At 37.0% G+C, this 22,784-nt stretch overlaps 2 protein-coding genes across 4 annotated transcripts in view; both read right to left on the bottom strand.

Moving 5' to 3' along the window:
* Window positions 1-978: 978 nt before the first annotated feature.
* On the bottom strand, window positions 979-5,755 carry rpl35 (ribosomal protein L35). The gene is made up of 4 exons (XM_041788429.1): window positions 5,623-5,755; window positions 4,993-5,129; window positions 1,863-1,944; window positions 979-1,168 (listed from the first exon to the last, which is right to left on the bottom strand). The coding sequence occupies exons 1-4, from the start codon at window positions 5,623-5,625 to the stop codon at window positions 1,019-1,021; spliced, it is 372 nt and encodes a 123-aa protein (XP_041644363.1). The 5' UTR covers window positions 5,626-5,755; the 3' UTR covers window positions 979-1,018.
* Window positions 5,756-7,204: 1,449 nt separating this feature from the next.
* The window catches only part of golga1 (golgin A1), a 29,134-nt gene continuing 13,554 nt past the window's right edge, over window positions 7,205-22,784 (bottom strand). For all 3 annotated transcript variants that reach the window (XM_041788134.1, XM_041788135.1, XM_041788136.1), the window contains 19 exons: window positions 22,690-22,722; window positions 21,505-21,633; window positions 19,493-19,662; window positions 17,874-17,985; window positions 17,669-17,752; window positions 17,282-17,407; window positions 16,918-17,013; window positions 15,405-15,500; window positions 14,076-14,171; window positions 13,763-13,903; window positions 13,588-13,662; window positions 13,203-13,292; window positions 12,851-12,953; window positions 12,508-12,668; window positions 12,124-12,282; window positions 11,950-12,009; window positions 11,507-11,731; window positions 11,303-11,389; window positions 7,205-10,158 (listed from right to left, as the gene is read on the bottom strand). In XM_041788134.1, coding sequence (XP_041644068.1) covers window positions 10,078-10,158; window positions 11,303-11,389; window positions 11,507-11,731; window positions 11,950-12,009; window positions 12,124-12,282; window positions 12,508-12,668; window positions 12,851-12,953; window positions 13,203-13,292; window positions 13,588-13,662; window positions 13,763-13,903; window positions 14,076-14,171; window positions 15,405-15,500; window positions 16,918-17,013; window positions 17,282-17,407; window positions 17,669-17,752; window positions 17,874-17,985; window positions 19,493-19,662; window positions 21,505-21,633; window positions 22,690-22,722 — 2,124 coding nt within the window. In that variant the 3' untranslated portion in view covers window positions 7,205-10,077. The remainder of the gene's footprint in view (window positions 10,159-11,302; window positions 11,390-11,506; window positions 11,732-11,949; window positions 12,010-12,123; window positions 12,283-12,507; window positions 12,669-12,850; window positions 12,954-13,202; window positions 13,293-13,587; window positions 13,663-13,762; window positions 13,904-14,075; window positions 14,172-15,404; window positions 15,501-16,917; window positions 17,014-17,281; window positions 17,408-17,668; window positions 17,753-17,873; window positions 17,986-19,492; window positions 19,663-21,504; window positions 21,634-22,689; window positions 22,723-22,784) is intronic.

Raw genomic sequence — 22,784 nt, 5'->3', positions numbered from 1 at the left:
TATAATTTGGGTTAAAGAGCTTCTACATATTATCTTATGTATTAACCATTGCAGAAACATAAAAAAATGATTTTGGTAATTATCAATGCTGTTAATTTAGGGCTGCTGTGGCATAAACCTTACTTTGGGTGGTGGTCTAATAAATTTGTTAAGCACTGTATATATTGTACAGTAACTTAACCATGGCATGTTATTGTGAAAATAATTTACTAGAATTTTCTATGAGCATGTGTCATTTTAGTTCTAAAAAGCAAAATACACATACACACCTCCAGTTGCAGTATATTAATACGTCAATTATCTACATTTTCTGGCTCTTTGATAGTCATTTTGAATCATTTAATTAACAAAAAATATACCTGTAAACCACTTTATATACAAACGACTCATTAACATCATTTAAATGTAAACGTGTGTTTTTAATCAAAATACTTAGCAGCACTTCACTATCAATATTCAATCAGCACTTTTTACTGCACAGCGTTTGTTCCAGTCATTGAAAAGACTCCAGGAACCATTTTTGGCTTTAACAGTTGAGAACAACTTAAGAGGTTTAATTAAAAAAAAAAAAAAACATTACATTCAACTAAAACCAATAGTATTTAATAAAAAGCTTCCTTATTGTATTTCTCACAATTAAAAATTGCCATTAGTTTATAGATGTTAATCACTGCATTGCTGTGGTTGCACATCAACAGGTTTGTTAGCTGCATCTGCACACTGATCATTAAATTTGCACATCAGTAACACTGTAATATAGTGGAGCATTTTTAACTGATTTCTTTCTCATTTATACATTCAGACTATTCCCTTAAATGCATAACTCAATTTCTGCACGTGCATTTCTTGGTTTATGTTAAGGTTAATTTGCCATTTGTATTTCTGATGCTTTTATTCCCCATCCATCCCTTTCTTTATGCCGCATGCAGGTGTGATTTTAATGTTTTGATATTCTTAAGAAGAAACTACACACATTTCTGGTGTTTTACACATTTTATTTTACCAATAGAAAAAGCCTCTAAGCTTTGACAGCAAATTTGCGGACCGAGTACAGGAGATCTTTCCTCTGCTGTTTCTTGGTGCGCAGACCCTCTTCATACTTGTTGAGCCGGCGACGCAGAGCTCTGGTCTTCTTGGGTCTCAGATCCAGGGGCTTGTACTTCTTACCCTTCAAGATATGATATTAACTTTGAGTCGAGCAGGAAAAAACAATGTCAGAAAGAAAACCAAGTAAAGGAAAAGGTCTGCAATGTTGCAAAAACTGCACTTTCTTAGAACTTGTAAATAAATTTGGGTTTTTTTAAGCATGTAGTTTTTCATTTGAGCACATTCCAAGGCTTTATATTTTACTTTTAATCAGTAACATGCAGTCACCACAGCAAATGCTGGAAAAGAGCACCTGCTCAAATTAGAGGCCACCTCAAGGACAGATGGCATGCAAAGGAAAGAAGCCAAGTATCCCAATGCCATGTAAGAGAACGCTGAAAGGTCTGCAACTCTGAGCAGAGCAGGTACAGAAAAGCGTTTTATTGAAGGACGGCAACATCACTGCTTTGACTGATGGACTCATAGGCTTAACTGGGACTTCCTTTTACAAACTAGCTGTAGGAATGTGAACTAAAACCCCAGAATAGAATCAAATCAAAGTTTAGAAATGTTGGGAGTCCAGGCTAACATGTTTATGCAATACAAGGAACATTTAGGTCGTCTCAAGTCTCAGTCTTTTGGTAAGCAAGTGTGAATGCATCAGCAAACATCAGCTCAAAAGTATCATCTTTAACAAGAGCACCACGTTCCAAGCAGGCATGTCACCAAGGGTGAAGCTTTGTTAGTTTAATCCCAAAGGTAACATCTTCTCTTACCTTGTAGAACTTCCTCAGGTTCTCCTTCTGTGTCTGGTTGATGACCGTCAGGACTCTGGCGATGGATTTGCGGACAACACGGCTGCAATGAACAAACAGGAAAGTAAAAAACCTTTTCTAGACTTCATGTTCCAGTTTACAGTTCAAATAGATTCAGGAAATAAAACTGTTCAGAAGTCAATCAGCTGACAAAGGCGGCAACTATCTGTAGGTTTTAAATTGAATATTCCTGATGGAGAGTAGTCGTTTACTTAAAAAAATAAATAAATTCTGAAAAGTTTACAGAAATCTACAACACTGAGTGTGTATTCAGTGGTGTTTCAAGGCTGGATATTTGTGTCCCAGTTAAGGTTTTGCCTTCACTATAAACGATCTGAAGGCAAGATGGGAGACAAAGTGATTGCTTCTGTGTTATGCCATCAGAGGAAGTAAGGGAGGTTTGAGAGAGGTGAGAATGGGATTGGCATGTCTAGAGGCATAATGATGGCAGAACTTCACTACAGAACATGGAAAACGCGTAAATTTGGACAGAATAGGGCCTAAAAACGGCCATCTACTGTTTCCCCTTATGCCAAAATGGGAGAGTTCAGTTTAGATAAATCTCTTTTCAGTTTAAGGGTTAAGACTTAATATACATGCAGATGAAAGATGCTACTCTAAATATTGCATCGACAAGATGAATTATTAAAGGCAAAACTACAAAGTGTACAAGAAAGCACTTCCTGGAATTAAAAGTATCTGAGGTGCTTGTTTAAATTTGGACTGCAGTTGTAGAACTGATAGAAAGTGCCTTGGAGTTTTTTCTTTCAGTTATATGGTTTATCACCATAATGGATGATTACCATCTGCTTTGACAGACATCGGCCAAGCAGCAACCTCCGGTCCTGAAAAACGAAGCCAATGCGGAAATGCAAAAATTTGCTATACAGCGAGTGTCCACTTGACGCTGGCTGCACAAACACCAGATGTCATGTGCACAACACATGTTAAAAAGCAGTTATTACAATACAAACATGTTTACAGTATGGTTAAAAGAAACAAGACATGTCTCATTAGCTAATGTCTTCATGTTTTTTTGTACCACAATTGTTTCGATTCAAGTGAGGAAAAACCTCACTGCGCACTGGTTGGTGCATCTCATTTGATTGACAGATAGCTTGACAGGCAGGGACTTCCTTTTACATACTAGCTGTAGAAATGAGAAATGAAACCCCAGAACAGAATCAAATCAAACTTTTAGAGTACAGGTTAATGTAGTTATGCGATATGAGGAACATTTAGGTTGTCTCAAGTCTCAGTCTTTTGGTAAGCAAGTGTGAATGCATCAGCAAACATCAGCTCAAAAGTATCATCTTTAACAAGAGCACCACGTTCCAAGCAGGCATGTCACCAAGGGCGAAGCTTTGTTGGTACAATCTTGACAGGCAGGAGGCTACCCATCTGTCCACCAGAATGCTAGCTAGCCAGCTGACAAGAAGTCAAGCTAAGTGGGCAAGCGGTAAGGTTGATCCAAAGTTTGGCAATTTCAATATGGAAGCAGCAGCTTTTAAATGCTCCAAAGCGGTTTGAGTGAGCCTATTTTAATCAAACAGCTGACGTCACACAGGCTTTATTTAATTCTTTCTACAGTCTTTGATATCAGCCTTTTGGCAACTTATGTGACAAACAGGTCTATGACCAATTAAGCTTTTTCTGTCTTATCAATTAAAGCTGGCATCTACTACAACTATCTAGTTATTTAAAGAGGGTTTATAGGGCATAAAAGGTCTGGATAAACTGATGTTTTTATGCACACGTGAAATTATACAATTGTATATCAACTAGGGCTGAATGATTTGGGAAAATAATCTAATTGCAATTTTTTTTTTACCCAATATTGCGATTGCAATTTTATATGCAATTATTTCTTAAGTTACTCATATCATGAATTTTCCAACAAAAACAAGCAATAATTCATTCTATACTATAACCAACACAATATCAGATTAAACTAGGGCTGGAGAATTTTGAAAAAACCATTTAATTGTGATGATTTTGACTCATCTTGCAAACTGAGTAGGAACTGTTGTATTACAGGGAGTGCTGACTTTTATGTAATTCTCATATTTAACAAGAAAAACATACAAAAATGAAGAGAACAGGCATGTAATGCATGACATCTCTGCTGGAAAAAAAAAAAAAAATTAAACTGTTATTTTGTCAAAAATTTCAGGTTCAAGAAATATTGCACCTTCTGCGATTTGAAAATTGCAGCAGTCCATATCGTATATTAAACATAATTTAATCTCATGTGCGATTAATTGCCCAGCCCTAACATCAACTCTTAATTTCGTTGACTAAAACTATGACTAAAATGTTTGACAACCTTTTTCCATGAGGATGGTAAGACAGGCTCGCAAAAAATAAATCTTTGATTTTAAAAAAAAAAAGACTCAAAATTTATCTTCCCTCAATGAACTAAAAAAGACTTTTAAACTGGACTGAAATGTTTGCGTTTTCAGCGAAAACAAATAGACTATGAAGGGTAAAAATGTCTAAAATGTGACTAAAACTAAGCATGTTCACCTACAGTCAAAGATTAAATTGATCATTTCTGACAAAATTAACTTTGCATCACCACTATTGCAACATCTTTACATGGGTTACTAATTAAATATTTATATTTACATTTTCACCTATTTCTACATTTTGCTTGTTTTTATAAAGTATTCAGAATGCATAGGTGTTGCTTAGATGCGGTAAAATCAAGAGGTTATAGTGTTGAGTAATCACAATCTCAATGACAGAATGATTAAGATTTTTCCCACAACTTAGCAGCACAACTGGTTATTCATGACCACAGAATGGTAGCTTTACAGTAAAACACAGGGGGAAGAATCTGACATGTCGGCAGGTGGATTGGAATTTTCTTCAACCACACACCTGTACTAGAAAAGCGCTTCGTTATTGACAATGACTGATGGTCTCGGCCCATTTCTTGGTACAAGTAACCTAGAAAGGCAACTTCATGGCCGCTATCGTTAGTTTCATAGACTACACGAGTGCTTGTCATGGTTCTCGGAGTACGTCTTTGAGTGTCCACAAAACGCTATATAAGTGTGATGTATTATTATTATTTATTATTACGTACATCTTGGAGAGCTTGGAGGCAGCTCCACCGGTAACCTTGGCCACACGGAGTTGGGACAGCTCATTTTTCAAGTCGTCCAGCTGCTTGAGCAGTTCCTCCTTCTTCTTACCCCGCAGATCTCGTGCCTTGATCTTAGCCTGGAAAACAAGAAACACAGTCCCTTACTACCGACATCACCACATTCAAATCCGACGTCCGCACTAGTCAGTGCTATACCATACTACCCCCGTATAACAGAGGACTCCTGCCGCCATGTGTTAGCCAATCTAACACTATGTAAACTTAACATTACGCTTCTAATGATTATTCGTTTGTTAAGACTAAGCGCGACCAGCAGTATTCACATGGACAGGCTGGTTCTGTAGACTATTATCATCGCAGCAGTTAGAGCTAACAGGCCGTGTACAGCCTGCCGTATCAGTAAAGCTAGCAACACCGCACAGCGTTCTCAGTCGCTACCATCGCTACATAAAATCACATTTTAATCAATTATTACGACAGCCAACTAACCAACGCCAGCGGGTTCTGCTGCATAATAATCTTATCTCAACATTAACACAAAAACCAGAGAATAAATATGAGTTAGACACGGTTAAAATCATAATTAAGGCACGAGTATCGATTCCTCACCATGTTGCCTCTCTATGCCCTGTTGGAAAGGCCGGACACACCGCGTGCAACGAAAAAGTAGCTTCCGGTGAATTTCTTCTTCGTTGGTTTTGTTTTACTCATAAGAAGTGTACACAGCGCCACTGATGGTGAGAGCCTGGTAGACAGCGTTAATTTGAACAGCAAGTATTTTTAATGACATTTTCATACATTTCAGTCACATTTAAGTCACGCGGCTAGATTTGGTTGGTCAAATCTTAAAAGTAGATTAGTCCAGTTTAAGTCGGTAAAAACTTCGCACCTTTTAGTCCTTACTTAGTCACAATTTTATTTATTTTGAACTAATTTAATGAGCCAAATTCTGAAAGTAATATTAATGTAAGGCACTCGGATTAATGCGCTAACTAATTAGTAATTGACCAGTAATTAGTACTTAATAACATTTAATGTAATTTATTATGTGAAATATTATAATATCAAAGATTATTTTGAGATATTAATTTGAACATCATTATAAAATTTTAAATTTATTAATTATATATATATATAAAGGCATTAGTGCCTTTGTTCAGATAGGACAGTGATTATATATATATATATATATATATATATATATATATATATATATATATATAATCACTGTGCTTAACAAATTTATTAGACCACCACCCAAAGTAAGGTTTATGCCACAGCTGCCCTAAATTAACAGCATTGGTAATTACCAAAAAAATATTTTTTATGTTTCTGCAATGGTTAATACACCAATATGTAGAAGCTCTTTAACCAAAATGATATTTTTAATGCTAAAATATAACTATTATTGTTATCCATGAATTTTCAAATTTACTGATTTACAAAAAAAATGAAACAAAAGTGAAGCAAATTATTATTTTTGATTAATATGTCAAATTATAGTTATTTACTTGCATTCCTGAACAGAAAAATTATTTTTAGTGGTTGAATGTTATGCTTGATTCATTTCTGACTTCTTATAGAAGCCCAGTGAGCCGGCTCAAATTTGGGTATAAAAAGTTGAATTGAGTTTGAAATTTCTCATTCCTGTTCAAAATGGTAAAACGTGGATAGCTCACTGAAAATGAAAGAGTCCACATTAAAGCACTTCATGATGCTGGATGGTCTCTGGGAAAAATATGACAGGTGGTCTAATAAATTTGTTTAGCACTGTATGTGTGTGCGATAAAAGGGAACTTTTACTGGAGCAAGGTCTGAAGGATTTATGTAGTAGGGTAACATTTTGTTGAAATACCTTTTATTTTTTATTAACTTGCAAATGTAAATTTAGCCCATGTATTTGAAATTTGTTTATTTCAGAAGAAGCACTGATTTTGGATCCACACTGAATTCTGTATGTCTTGCCAGCTGGTCTAGAAGGGCTTCATAATAACTCAACTTAGGGCCTTAATTTGGCCAGGAGTAATTATTCTTTAAGCTACTTGAAAGGCTGGGCTGTCTTATTTATTTACTTGTTTTAGTATAAATAAGCACAGGGTTGGTAAAAATTAAATGGGTCCTTTTTAATATTTCAGTTGTAGAATTTCACACCAAACAAAATGGAAAAAAATGTAGCTGAAGCTAGTGGACATGACTTTATGATTAATTTATTATCAATAGATGAAGGACAATGAAGCATTTGTACTTGCAGGAAGCAAAATCCAAACAGCAAATCAATCTGTAGTGATTGCACAGAAATGTTTCAGAAGAATTAAGAAGGTTGAAAAGTGCATTAATCAATATCTTGTTTATCACTGAGATTGTATATTCCCCAACAAACTCCTGTCAACTCCATCGTTCTGCTACTATCAGTGACACAAAAAATGATGAGCTCTGCTTTTAAAGATGTACTCCTGCATCCTGACACACTAACGCTGTTTTCTGCAGATGACATGATCACATCTTAAATGTGGGTTGTTTTTTGTGACTGCTAATGTTATGCAGTCAGCATATGTGTTTACCTTTGTATGTAGATTTCTGGAATACATAAAAATTCAGAATCCAACAGTTTCTGCAACATAAAATTGTAAAAACCAAAATAAAATAAAATAACCAGTTGCTTTTGAAATTTAAAAACAGTTTGATATCAGGCATGCAGAATCCTTGGGCTTCCCACTGATGTAAACTTAACATCATCAAGTATGTAGAAACTCATCACACTGAGGGGGAAAGACAGTGGGACAAACGAGCAACACGCTGAGGCAGAAACATGTAGGGGTCATGTACTATGAAGATGATAAATACTGCAAACTGGTCACATCAAACCATTTACATCCACTGATTTATAAAGTTCTCAAAGCATACAGTATGTACATACTTCTATGTATAAATAGACATGTGGAATGTACTTTAATTTACATTAGCAAAGGCAGGTAAAGGTAGAGCACGTCCTCCACAGTTCACTTATATCTTCACATTGTTGTTATTGATTTCCAAATGGGCAAATACAGTCTAAAACCATTCTCAAAGGTGTCAAAGGAACTAAAACAGATGAGAAATTGCAACGGTTGTAAAAAAAAAGACATTTTAAACCATGAACTGAGCTCTCACAGAAGCACTTCCTCTACGTATTTATTAGGTCTACTGGACAGATCTCTGTTTATTTCAACGCCACGATGACAGGAAGTGAGGACTCCTAAAGGCTTTAGTTCATGGTCATTTTTTTAACAGTCAAATGGCCAAGCAGGAAGGGTTTCATTCCTTTTCTCAATGTGCTGTTAAACCATAGCCAGGCTAATTTTTAGTCTCCAAGTATCATTTGAAAGTATCAGTCAGAAATTGTAATGCTCTTTCTGCGTTAGTCCACCAGAGGGTGCTGACAGGAAGCTTTCTTCAGTTTTAAATGATTTGTCCGCAAGGTGTCTAGGCCACTATTTTCATTAATTAGGACACCTGTCCCTAAAATATTGGTAAGAATGTATGTAAAATCACAATTCATACCAATAATATTAACCTCAAAGCTCACAAGATAATTTTAGTAATGCAATATGAGGAAACATGATGAATTTGTAGCTTTTGTAAGAGAGGAGTTTGCCTAAATTACATCAACAACTGACTTATTTGATCATTTCAATTTTAACAAATTCAATAAATCCTCATCAACCATGGCACAGTTTGGGGATGATCCACCATGGATTCCTATGATCTTTAGAAAAGCTTTTTTTTTTGTTTTTCACTAGTGGCATTTTTTTTAAAGTGACTTGGCTATATATATTTTTCTTTCCTAGAAATACGGAGATAAATGGCTCTTTTCTGACAAATTCAGAAAAAAAAAACTCTAAAGTTTTTAACAAATCAAAACAAATTGAGACTTTTTTGACACACGTGTGGTATCTATGTCTAATGAGCATACTTTCATTTAACAGCCTTTAGATGTTTATAATTGTATTTTAATAAAACTAACAGGTCCTTTGTCTGTTAAAGGCAATAATATTTGTCCAGTGATGACTGTCAGAATAAGACCCTGTTTATATTTTGCATTAACATCCGTGTTGGGCGATCACAGGCCAAGCTGACATGCTAATGGGGTTTTAGGTCACTGAAAACTTTTGGAAATTTCCCTCCAGGGAGAAGATTTTAGAAACTCTCTTACAGCACCGTGATAAATACCATACTGTGGACTTGTTATCGAGGTAATACCGAAATGTGAGATTCTGATACCATCACATCCCTGCCCCTTAGCTCATGGCTAGATCCCTGCATGCTACTTGCAGTAAGGCTTATTACAATGATAATGAATTGGTAAGAGGCTAGTAGTGCTTTTTTAACAGCTTTTCTCCTTCATTTTGTCACAAGTACAAAGTAAACAGTGTTATACTATTTTTTAAATTAACCTTGTGTCCAATTCAAGATGAGTGACCAGCAAGACAGGATGAGCATAAATAAGACACTGACGTCAACCTAGGGTGTGTTCACACCTAGCATTAAGGAATACCAGTTGATCCCCAGCATAGATATTAGTGCAAGGTGTAAACAGGGTCTAAATAATATATGTTTCAGTTATTAGAAAAGCAAATGGGACTATGTTATGAATAGAAATGAGGCTGTTCCTTGAATAAAACTGAAGTCCTTTTTTCTTGTTGTTTTTGGACGACTGAACATCTGATCTTTGTCTTAGGTCCAGGAAGAAAATGATCATTGAGACACTTATAACTCTTTAACCGTCTTTACCATGTGGTTACAAGTCCATCCACCTTCACTATTAAAGAGAAACATTTTCAATTTAAAACCCACAGCTGATTATGAATGGGCCTTTATCCCCATTTCCCATTGTGTGCAGTCCTTCTCCATCTCCAGGGAGCAGAAAACCACAGTCCCTCCCACACAGGGTCACGGTAAACTGTGGAGGCCTGTTAAAAGTTTAAAGCTAGAGTCCTGCTCAGTGATGGGAGCCATAGCCCAAGGACTTCTGGTGGTGGTCCAGAGATCCTTCCTCTCCATCACTTGAGCTCTTTGAGCTGCTCATCAGCTCCAGTGAGTGAAAGAGCCTGAGACTGAAGGTCGGATGATACCCTTTGGAGAAGGTTTGGATCCAAACCAGGACATCTAGAAATGGAAACGCACCAATCACAGGGTTAGAAAACAGTCTCAAATCAGGGTCATTTCTTTTTAACCTGTCAAAACCACAGTAACAATGTTTGATACACAACTTTTTTAGACCTCTGCATCCTCAGTGAGATGAGCTTTTCCTTAAAAGAAAAACGATAAATATGATTGGTTCCATAAGGTGCACAAAAATCCACCAGGGGGCAGAATGCATGCCCCATAGCACATTTACACAGCAACCAAAAAAAGGTCAGTTAAGTCCATTATTCTTCATTTAATGGGGACATATTTTACCCCTTTAAGACAAGGTTATATTGACCTCAGAGGTTTCAAAAATATGCCTGCGAATTTTGTCGCTGAAAAAACACTCCAGTATTGGATTCTTGCAGATCTACAAATCCCTCTATTTCAGCTCTGCTCAGAACGAGCTGTTTCTGTGTCTGTGGCTTTAAATTTGCTGAGCTGTCTGACTCTGCCCATGACCACGCCCATCTCCAGAAATGGATAAGACTGAATTGATGTGGCTTTCCTGATGCTCTTAAGCTGCCAGCTGAGACATCAGGAGAGAGGGGGGAACTTCCTTCCAAGTGGGGAGGGCCAAACGAACTTGGGGGCAGGGCTAACTCCCCAAATGACATCATGACGGGAAAATCTGAGAACGGTTTGTTATAGGACACATTTTCTGAAATGTGGAGAAAGAAAGGCGGGGATGGAATGGATTTTTCTTGTACTTGAGGGGATTGTGGACAGGCCAGGGGCAGATATTTTTGTTAGAAAAGCCTGAAAAAGTGATTTTTGCACCTTTTTGCCACCTTTCAGAGGATACTGGTCTCTTTTTCTCCTGTTTTCACCCACTCCTCATAGAGCAGACAGTCGTGTTTTGGAGCGCAGCAGAGCAGTCACGTAGCATGCTGAAAGTGACATCAGTGCAAACCTCTATCGTGTGTGTAGCTCCACCTATTTGGGACGGACAGGTATGGGTCGTTTTTCTTGGGCCCCATTCCAACTCTTGATAATGGAAATGCAAAATAACACGTACTGTGCTATACTGAACTGAACTGGACCACTTAGTAGAAACAATCTATGAGTCTGATTCAGAAAACTACTAAATACTAGTGGGTTTTACATTAAATGTAACACCAACCTTGTACTCCAGAGTTTGTTTCAACATGTCCTCTTCCTCACGAGTGAAGTTCAGCAGCACAGAAACAGCTCGAATCAGCTGGAACGCCTGGGAGTGGGAGACACACGCTCAGACTAATTTTGGAACAGAGCCATGGTCATTCAGAGCTGAATAAAAATTCTTTAAGCCAAGTGAGGAACTTCAGTAACAAGTGCTTAGATTTACCTCAGCCTCCCTGGATGACATAAACTTGAGGACCACGTGTTTCAGATACTCAAAGTTGATTTCCCGTGAGTCGTTGAGGTCTGACGTGTTGGTCACTGTGGTGTTGGAGGTCGGGGGGCTTGGGGATGATGCTGGTGGAGGGTCCAGACAAACCCTCTCTTGTTTTTCTACTTTACACTCTGGTAGCTTCTCTTTTACTTCTGCTTCTGGCTCAGGCTTCAGCTTCTACAGGACAGAAAAAAAGACAAATATAAAATTTATCTACAAAATACAACTCCTGCTGAATATGGCACAAAGACAAGATATCTCATATTTAGACAAATAAACTTTAAGTCTGTTTACTTTTTGGAAACATACACACATCCTGAATTTGATGCCTGCAACACAATCCAAAAAATTTGGAGCAGGAGCATGTTTACCCCTGTGTTCCATATTTTCCTCACCAGTTCTTTTTGCAGCGTCCTCTTCAGTTCTGCCAGTCTCTGTTGCAGCTGCTTGATGGTCTGCAAAACAAAAGAAATGTGTCATTTTCATGTGTGATGATGGTGTATCTGCTAAATCAGCATCAGCATGAAGCTATGCCGATGTGTTATTGAAAGACACAAAGATCCACTGACCCTGTTCTTGTCACTGAGCTGCTGCTCCAGCTCTCTGTTGACCTTCTGAAGCTGATCCAAGTCGTCCACCGTCACGCTGCCGTTCTGATCCTCCTCACACACTTCTGGTGTGTTTAGCTGCTCTGTGAGAGTCTCCACCTCTACCTCCAAGTATGAGATCTGGGCAGCAAATGCAAAACAACACTGAAAACACTATTTCCAAAAAAGGCTAACAATTTACTTTAAGTCTTTGAATAATCCTTGTAAGGAAAAAGTTCAAAATTTGAGAAAATGGAAGTATAACCTGGCACAGAGCTTGATGGACGTTGAGCTAAATATCCTAATTTGGCTAGCTCAGTTTCACAACTCATGAATACTGTATGTACTGTGTGTGTTGGTGCTTACCCGTGCCTGGCAGCCATCGAGTTGCTGTGTCTGACTGAGCAGCTCCTCCTTCAGGCTGGTCAGCTGGGAATCTTTGTCCAGCTCCAGCTGCTTCAGCTGGGTTCGCTGCTGCTCCAGCTCCTCCTGCAGCTGGATCAGGGATTCTTGCCGATGCTGCACCTCTGAGACACACAAACACAAGAGAAACTGATTTAGGCCAAAAAAAGGCACGTGAACAAGTAGACATTATGGCGCAAAATCTGTGTTCATTAGAGAGATCTATGGAAATATCAGGTCTAGTATGAGTGGAGAAGCCTTAAAACAACACTGTTAGAAATGTCCTTGCATATGTGTGCTTATGTACCATCCTGGAGTTTTTTGATGGTTTTCTCTCTCATTTCTAGCTTCTCACTGACGGAGGAGAGCTCCTGCTGTGACGTCTGCAGAGATGAGGTCAGCTCTCCAACCTGACAATAAAGAAACATACACACTTTTTACCACATGGTTCATGCTTTGATGCCCAAACTCAAACTGACAACAAGCTTTGACAACCCTGAACACTTTCTTATAATAAGAAGGTGTCTACTGAGAAAACATCCTGTCCTGAAATAAGAACATTTGTGCCCGACTATTTCAGAGAAGCACAGCTAGATTGTTTTGGAAAACTACATGCTAGCTTTGCATTTCATAAACATTCTGTACGTTTGCCCTCAGACCTGTGTTTGCAGATCCTCTTTCTGTCTTCTGCTGTCCTCTAGAGCTTTGGCAATTTCTGTGCTCACTGTCTGCCGGCTGATCAGCTCCACCTGAAGGAACACACACCAAGAATAGAGACAAGAATTAGGACAAATACAGGCTTCTGGCTGGTGTCAGTCAAGACATACAAGCTGGAAATACAAAACCCTCACCAGTCCATGTAAAAAAGTAAAGCTCATGCTATCATAATTTATATTTAAGATAATTTAAACAGACGTAAGGAAAATGATCCCAGAGCAGCTGCCTGCTGGTAGCTCTTACATATGGGATAAAACAATGAATATCAGAATAGAATACAAGTTCTTTTTATAAAAGTTAATTATAAGTAAATTTCTGTAAATGTACCCTGCACTGGTCCAGCTCCTCAGTCTGCTGCCTTAGATTTGAGTTTGCCTCGTCCTTCTGTTTGTCCAGATCAGCCTTAAACACAAGTAAAGGAAGAGGAAAGTGTTATAGTGTTATAAATAACAAAAATATCAACCACTGAAAAATTATAAACTAAACTGAGAGCAAAACATACCAGCCTGTCCTGCAGCATCTGTCTCTCTGTCTGTAAAGAGGTGATGTTTTCCTCCAGCCGGCTGACCTTTTCCTCACTCTGCTGCTCCAACAAACACATCTGCTGATCTAGAAAGGCTTTCTCTGCACTCCACTCTCCTTCCTGAAAATACCCACAAAAACATGGTTCAACAAGGGCCTAAGAAGTATGACCAGACTGAAAATCAGATAGATATATGTAAGACACTTGACTTTATTAATCAGTATTTACTGTGGCTGTACAGTGAAGTTATATTATATTATGCATAATATTATATAGGTCTTGTAGCGCTCACCATTTTCTCCATGTGCTGCTGTTTCTCTGTTATCTGCTGCTCTGCACTCTCCAGTCTCTCACTGCAGTCTGAAACTTGCTGCTCCAAATTTGCTATCTGCGATAAAAAAAAAAGACATGTTGGATTTTGTAAGAGCTCCATACAGTTTTAGTTAGTTTTTGTTTTTTGGTAAAGCTTAATTTTTATTTAGTTTCAGTTAATTAAAATGATTTTAGAATTTTAGTCTTAGTTATTTAGTTAATTTTAGTTAACTACAATAACCTTGATCACAAGGAAACCTTTATAAAATCAGGTAGGGAGCAAGGCAGGTAATATCCATGACTCCTAGACACCGATGGTGGTTTGAAATGTTTTTAACGACATAATCATTGATTTCCATGCCTTCATTTTAAGCTTACATGCATCACCCTCCTCTCTCCTTTATTCTTATTTAGTACAGTGAGCAGTAGACAGGTACAAGTGTGATGCATAGCCTACGACACTGGTCCTTGAATAAACATTTTCCCAACCCCTTTATAAGTAGAAATCAACATTACTGCATAACCATGTGTCTAAGAAATTAAACATATTCTGGGTTAGGTGTAAAATTTACTCATTTTTGCAGTCTTTAAATAAGGCTGAAATAACTCTATAATACAAACATGCATGTAAATATGCTTCTTGTTTTAAGCTACAGTTGAAAGAATTCTTTTTATTGTCCACATGCTTAAAAATGAAAAACCTTGTGTTTAAGTGTGCCTGATAACACTAAAACAGAAAAAAAAAAAAAAAAACAAAAGCGGACACTTCTCCCATGGTTCATAAAGAACTGGCTCGTCGACAAACAAAACATCACAAGTCCTTCATAACTTAATATCTTGAATTGATTTGTCACTGCAATCTAACCACTGCTCCGCAACATTTATGTTTATGACAACATGAGGGAGAAAAGTGGTTAAAGAGGCAACAGAAGCCACAGTAATGGAGCCACTGAGATGGTATATGGGTGGCTTTTTGCATAAAGCATAAGTGTGTAATCAAAATGCCTAAAACACATTTTCTATAAAATTATAAATGGGGCATGATGGACAAAATGCAGAAATACAATCTGCTGTGAGGGACGAGCAAGTCATAGTATTTGTTGGGTAGGTTAACCAGAATTTTCCAGTAGTTTCAGGGTTGAATGTGTGAAAAAAGGCTATAGACCTTATGTAAGAAATGGTTATAAACACCAGGACATGAGTAAACACATTAACACTAATGTTGACTAAAACAAAACCAGAAACAAGGGAAAAAGGCAAAATGATGCCAGTTAATTGACTGGAATCTTGTTTTTTCTTTTTTGTTTACCTGTGTGTCCGTTCGTTCTCTGTAGGCTCTCGAGGACTCATCTTTGTGTCGGAGGAGAGTCTGTAGCTCTGTGATGCTGCAGCTCATCTTTGAAACCTACAACAATCAGAGGAGACAAAGCTTTTAGAGCATTCTCAAACACTAATGTAAGACCTTCACATACAGTTTTTGTCAATCAAAGCATTTTCCTTCTTGATTATTTAAAATGGGAGAGTTGCATCTTATATTCATCCATTCATCCACTATAGTACAAATGCTACACCTGTGCTGGGAAGATCCTCTATATCCACCTAAGTTTAGGAATCTATTTACATTTTCTCCCTGAGCATCTCAGCTGAAAAACTGTGGAGAAGAAAAGCCCCTTAAAGCATTCCCATCTGAATGTTTCCAGTAGAGCTCCTCATGTTTTCACTGGGGGGAAAATGCTGTGTTGGACACAAAGTCTGACATACAATTCGCACAGGACTAGTATTACCTGGACCTCTGGTAGTCTGTGAATTACCGCCTAACATCAGTGTTTTGTGCTGTGCATTCACATGGGATAAGCAAAGTCTGTAATGTCCTTGTATTTACAAAAATTTCGGAAGGAAACATGACGGTGAAGTTGCAATGAAAATGCAGTGATTTTTTTATTTTTAAAATTCATACAGAAAATATAGTATTGTGCACATCGCGTTCTGCAGGTGATGCTTTCTTCATGTGGCCATGTTAACCAGTGTTCCTAACAGACTGCATGCACTTAAGCGCGCATATATGTTATGCATGAAGTGTATGGATAAATAGAAACTGTAGGAAGCAGAGCAGAAGCGCAGTGCTCATGAAGAGAGCAGTGGTGCACACACACATTTTGAGTTTAAATAAATAAGCTACATAAAATAAATCTTTTTTTTTACACACAAGCTGAAATAAACTGAAAGAGTAGAACTACTAATAACCATGTGTCAAATCTCCTATGCTGCCTCTATCCTATTTTGATCACAAAAAGGTGCACGGACTGTAAAAAACAAAATGACCACCCTAAATCACAGAGATGCCATTTCACACAGGATTGATTGAGTACTACCTGTGATACTCTGTGTGCACTGAAATATGGTAAGTAATTTCCCTGAAATTTTTATCCTGCAGATTACAGACATGGTTGATTAGGACAGGATTAAAAACACAAACGTCCTACACAATTATTAAAAATTACCAAAGGTCCCTAGGTAAAACTAGTCCTATGAAAACAGGGCAGTTTTGGACTAGTTTTATTGGAAAAATGAAAGAAAAAAATAGGGGAATTAAAAATGGCTCAAATCTAAATGGAAATGGTCAAATCGGTGGAAAATGGACCAGCACTATTTTTAGTCTCCCGGGCCAGTAAAAAAATCAACTTTTTTTATGGTCTATGTCAGCTTATTTATACTACTACACTGCAACTATTTGTCCACTAAAACCACTGAAATTATAAAAATGGAACAGAAAAAACACAAACTAGGTTCAGAGGTGGAACTTCTCCAGACATGACGTTTACCTGTGTCTCCAGGGCGCTGACCGTATCAGCGTGATTCGTCCTCGCCACTAGCAGCTCTGCTCTGGTTTCTTCCAGGCTTTGCTCCAGGCTGGATTTCTGCAAAAGTGAAAAATAGGACTCTATATAACTTTTCCACATTTCAGTATGATGTCTCTTAAAATAATTTTCCTAAACAAGGAAAGAGCTAAGTCTTAAGAAGATGCATGTATACTGATCATTCTTACATGTAGTTCAAGGGTTTTAATTCTTAGTAACACAAAGGACCCTCACTCCTTTATTCAGAAGTGATGTAACGCGTTACCTGCTTGTCTTACACTTCTTCCTTTTTATTCCATTCCATCAAGTCTGCTCTAAACAACCTCACCTCCTGCAGAAGCTCTTGTAGGTGTTCGTCCTGACTCAGGTTCCCCTGCAGCCGTCTTTCCAGAGACGTCACTTTCTTTTGAAGATCCACCACCAAGCGTTCTTTGTCCTCCTCCATGACAGCAGCCTGATGATGGCAAGAGAAGATATGAAACGGAAGTTTGACAAGTTTGGATTCTAATTTTAATGACAATAAGCCCCTCAAATTTAACATTCTTTTATAATCTGTGAAGCCATTTGTACATTTCCTGTAGCAGAAACAGAGCCAACTCCATGAATTTCCCTTCTTTGATCACATTTTAACCTTGAATGACTTGATAATTAAAGAGTTCAAATGTAGCCTCACACCATGTTGAATATTTAACATGAGAATTATTATTGCTATTACCTTTTGCTGTTGCAACTTCAGGGCGTCATGTTCAGTTTGAACATCCAGGAGGGACAGCTCTAAAGTCGACACCATACTTTGAGACTGAAAGACAATTCCGGAGCTTCTTTAGTCAAAGACAATTGCCATTATGAATGATATTTGAATGAATAATTATAAAATTAATACAAAGAGTGGAGCTTGGATAACTGAGCTGAGCACTGACCTTCTGGAAGTCTTCAGAGACCTGCTGGATAACTGACTGCAACTCTTGGCATCGTCCATCCAGCTCACTGACCTTCTTGTCTGCCTCCTCTCGGAGCAGCAGCAGTTCTTCTCTGCAAAAGTGAAATAGGCTGTGTTTATTAAAAAGCATATTTACAATTTATGAAAAAAGTTGTTTTTAATAAGAAATTTAAACATTTTCATCGATGAGAAGTTCACAGAAATTTTCAGCCTCACAATCGTCTGCTTTCTCTGCAGAATGCAGAGCTCACCAGTGTGGTTGTGGAGTTAAAAATCCCATCCAGTTTCTCCATAATAACATTTAGCTAAGATTAAAATCGTTTAATAAGATTTGATTATTAGCCTTAATGATTTAATCACCATAGGTAGACATCATGAACTACCTGAGAGTAAAATGATGGTATATGCTCCTATAGAATCCACAAGTTAGTATTATATCAACTTAGTTTTTAAAAAATAGTTTATTTGCAGTCTTGGACATAAGAACTACACTACCCATAATTCTGAGTGTAACAACGATGGCTCTGATTGGTGGTGATACTGATAGTGTGGAAATATTAACAGGATCTGTAAACTTTGGCTGCTGATGATGACTATGAACCTCATTCTTTTTATGAAGTGTGAAACAATAAATTACAAAATATTAAATCACTATAATCAACAACATTAACGCAACAACAAAGATAATGTAGAAAGGAGACTTAATTACATTTAAAAGCTTTCAAAGCCATAGTTTGCAATGACTTAAGGGAATTGCAGTGGATTATGGGATGTGTAGTTCCTTCACTCCAACAAAAATAATGATGTCTTTTTCTTCATTTATCATGCCTGTTTTTGCAACTAATCAAATGCTTTGTCGTCATAAGTATCTGGGTAGCAGGTTGACTTGAATAGACCACTGACTATTTTCTAACTTGTCAGTGGAGAATTCCAATTGGGAAATTTTCATCCTGAACAAGAACCACAGAAAATGTGGCCAATCACTTCATGGCACCATTTAAAGTTGCATGAAATAAATTTTGCTGTCTGTTGCTTTGCTTCTTTAACCTTGCAAAGCAGATGGATTCGTCCGTTTCCCTGTTTCTCACTGGAGAATCCATCTTACAAAGCCCCCGTCTGAACAGATTAGGGCCTGTAGGAAAGTGACAGGACCAATCAGGAGTAAGAGGCAGTACTTTCGGGCACGGCAGAGTCATGAAGTAAGCAAGCAGCAACAAGAGGCCGGTGCAAATTATGTTGGGAGAAATTAGTGTGGATGCTGCTGATGCGCTAGTTATATCAGAACTTGACGACATGTCTTTGTTAAAAGAAGAACAAAGAACAGCAGTGAGTTGTTTTCTTTTCAGAAACAACAAAAGTTGTGTACTGACATGTCTACAGCTGTCATGGTTCGCGTTACGCAGTTCTCTATGGAGTTTACTCCTCGGTAAGGGCTATGACATGACGTGTTTTGTTGCTCTGATTTGTCCGTAAAGATGTGACAGACAGAATGTTCATTCAATCACCCTCCAAGTTTTTTCAAAGGCTTTGCCCTTTTCCAAACACCATCAATGGGAGGTTGTCTAGATCCATCTGGTGTGTCAGGTTACTGCTTCTTACCGCTCTATTTCAAACTCCGAGTTCAGTCGACTGCTCTCCTCGTGCTTCTTTTCCAGGGATCGGAGTTTCCCGCGAGTCTCTGACAGTCCTCGCTTTGCTGACTGAACTTCAGCCTCCTTCTGTTGGAGCTCCTGCTCTCGCTGGCTCAGCAGCTCCTCTTTCTTTAGCAGCTGACAAACAAAAAAAAGGAAATACATCAAAATAACATTACCAAAGTGATCAAAAATTATTACAACATGTATTATTTATCTTTGTAATGTACTATAACAATAGAAATGAAAAAGGATATGAAACGAAAAAAATATAATAATGATGAAGTCAAAAATAGGAAAAGTTAGAACCCAGGTTGTTTCTATATGTTTACAACAGAAAAAAATGTTTTAATACAGGTGTTCAAAAAAAAAATATCTGCTTAAACAAAAATGGGCACGAAGGGAGATAAAGATTTTCCATGTTTCCGTTAATTCATGAAGTTTCTTCTTTCGCTTTAATGAGAAGGTGATTAATTCCATTACAAATATTTTATAGATTACATAATAGTTGTCCTCTATAGTTGGAGCTTTTGGCTTAAGCCATGCAGTTTTATTTAATATAACCTAAAAATGCAGATAAGGAGTTAAAAGACTACGATCTTAAGAATAAGTGTTATGTTTTTTAAAATAAGTTATTTTGTTATTCCTTTTTAAACAGGATCCCACCTCCTTCCCAAAAATAGTAAGATTTCATGTTTAATATTTTATGAAAAAAAAGGGGAGAATGACAAAAAAACCATCAGCCAAATTTAATTTTACTATTTAATTTGTTGAATTTGTGAGACCTGGTGAGGGTGTTTAGAGAAGAAATGCATGTCAAAAATCACATGCTTCTTGGTTATTTTAATGTGATGTATGACACAGCTGAAAATGATATTCATCATCTTTGTGAGGGTTATTTAGTATTTACAAAGATATTCACAGTATGTCATATATATACTCATACACTGTGCATATATACTATCATATGTACACAGTATATCATAGACAGTTTATACAGTTCAGAGTTTAAATTTTTATTGTGTTCACAATATTTTACTGACTCAGTATAATCAGCATTTCTCTTGAACAACTACTAAAAACCTACGCTGTGTTTTTAACTGTAAAACTCAAACTACCACCTTTCAAGCCCGTCCTCTTTGATAAAGCATTGCTATGTCAGACAAAATCTCTGGTCAATGATCTCTTGAAACAATCTAAAACAATTTAAAATACCCTGTAAACTGGCTAATCTTGATCACTTTTTGATTGTTCTGATTCTTTATAAGCCTGGCATCCACGAAAGATGTAACACTAAGATGCACTAGAGTGTATGAGAATAAAATATAATCTGTAAAAACTTGTTATAATTTCTGAAAATATTACTGATAGTAGAGGAGTGGGTCAAGAAAAAGGGCTGAGGTGGTTTCTGTGATTGTGTGATTCAAAGAAATCTTATAGGCAAGAGAAAAACATGACATTAGGGCCAGTGACACATACCTTTGACCTCCAAAATGTTATCAGTTAATTCTTAAGTCAGAGTGGACATTCATACAAAGGTTGTAGAAAATTCCTAAAACATTCTTGAGCTATGGCATTCATAAATAATGACCCAGATGGTAATAACAATGTATGATCAAATGTACAGATGGACATTTACAACCTTGGCTATTAGCAACAAGAAGCAAAAAAGCAACACAAAACTCAGAAAACATTTGTATTTATCTAATTTCATTGCAATTTAGGAGACACTGTTAGGACACACTGAATAGCTCTGCATCCAAGAATCCTCTCTGCAATATATCGAAGAGTTGCTGCTGAATGTTTTCACAAAAAGAGTGCCTCCTCCCTGATGTAAGAAGGCATTCCCAATATTTGCAAAGAATGGGACACCTGCCTGAATAGCACAAGAGACTGTTTTTTTGCAGCAAACAGAAAATTTTAAATGGTTATTAAGCCTTTTAATATTTGATTGGTATTGTAAATCCAGCACACACTCACCATGTGTTTAACTTTAGCGAGCTCCTGCTGCTGAAAGCCCTCCAGTTCATCCAGGTCATCTCTTTTCTGGAAGAGTGCTAAGCTTTGCTCCATCATCTCTTCTAGTCGCGCTGACATGGCGGCCTTCTCCTAAACAAACACAACAGTCTTATTAGGCCAAAGTCCTGACACAGACACACCGCCAATTTTCAAGACGTGCACATTTCAAGAAGACAAATTTCAAGATGCAATCTTAAAGAGCTCAGTGTTTTTCTCATACAGTCACAAGACAAAAGATATAAAATTATCTTTATATTATACATATTCAAATTGCAGAAATTATTACTTTTGTTGTAGGAAAGCCAGAATGTAATGTCCTCATGTATCACTTTAAAGAATGGGTATAAATATGTCAATATATCAATTGAAATAACCTAGTAATTAAAGAATGTATTTATTTATTAATATTGTTATTAATTGAAGACCTTTTAGAAGGAGGTTGCAGCATTATTAACAATTTAAATGTAATTTATTCAGCCTATTTATTTAAATACAATTTGTACAATTTAAAAAATAATAATAAATTCTGTTATTTATTCGCTTTTATTACCACATGTAAGCGTACCAAACTGTGATTTCAAAACCGAGGTACGTACCAAACTGAAATGTTTCCATACTGTTACACGCCTAGTGCACACAGGGTCTTCAGAGGTTAATGAGGAAAATAATCATCTTTTCTTTGTTTTTAAGCCTGTCACATGGCATTAATTATTTTTATTCGTAAAAGCTTATGATTGAAGTCTTTTTCAAAAGTGAGCTAAATTTAACTTAATACTGATTTTAGCCTTTCTGCATACGCATTTTAAAAAAAATCCAATAGAAGGGTCTAACTGAACCACCATACTGATGTAATTTTATTCATCAAAGGCTGAATTAAACATTTATACAGTAGTTTACGAGATCCTAAAACATCCCTCTCTATATATTGTGTATTGCTGTGTAGCCTTAAGATATTATATTTGTTTTAGGCCATATTACCCAGCCCTAATTCACATCCATCAGCAGAAGTAAAATGAAAAGTGTTTAGTGAGAAATAAAGTATCTCTAAAGTCATCAATCTTTCCAAACACGTAAACCATTACCTGTTTTCAATGCCACAACACCTTTATAAATATATCATCAAATAACTCAGCTCTAAAAACGTACCTTTTCAACAGCAGCTATTTTTTCCATCCATTCCTGTGGATAAAGGATAGACAGAAATAAGCCCATAGGTAATAACAATAACTGTATGATCAGTG

This window comes from Cheilinus undulatus, linkage group 5 (assembly GCF_018320785.1).
Source record: "Cheilinus undulatus linkage group 5, ASM1832078v1, whole genome shotgun sequence".
NCBI classification, from domain to species: domain Eukaryota; kingdom Metazoa; phylum Chordata; class Actinopteri; order Labriformes; family Labridae; genus Cheilinus; species Cheilinus undulatus.
The sequence above is the reverse complement of the archived record's forward strand: the minus strand, read 5'-3'. Positions and strand labels throughout refer to the sequence as shown.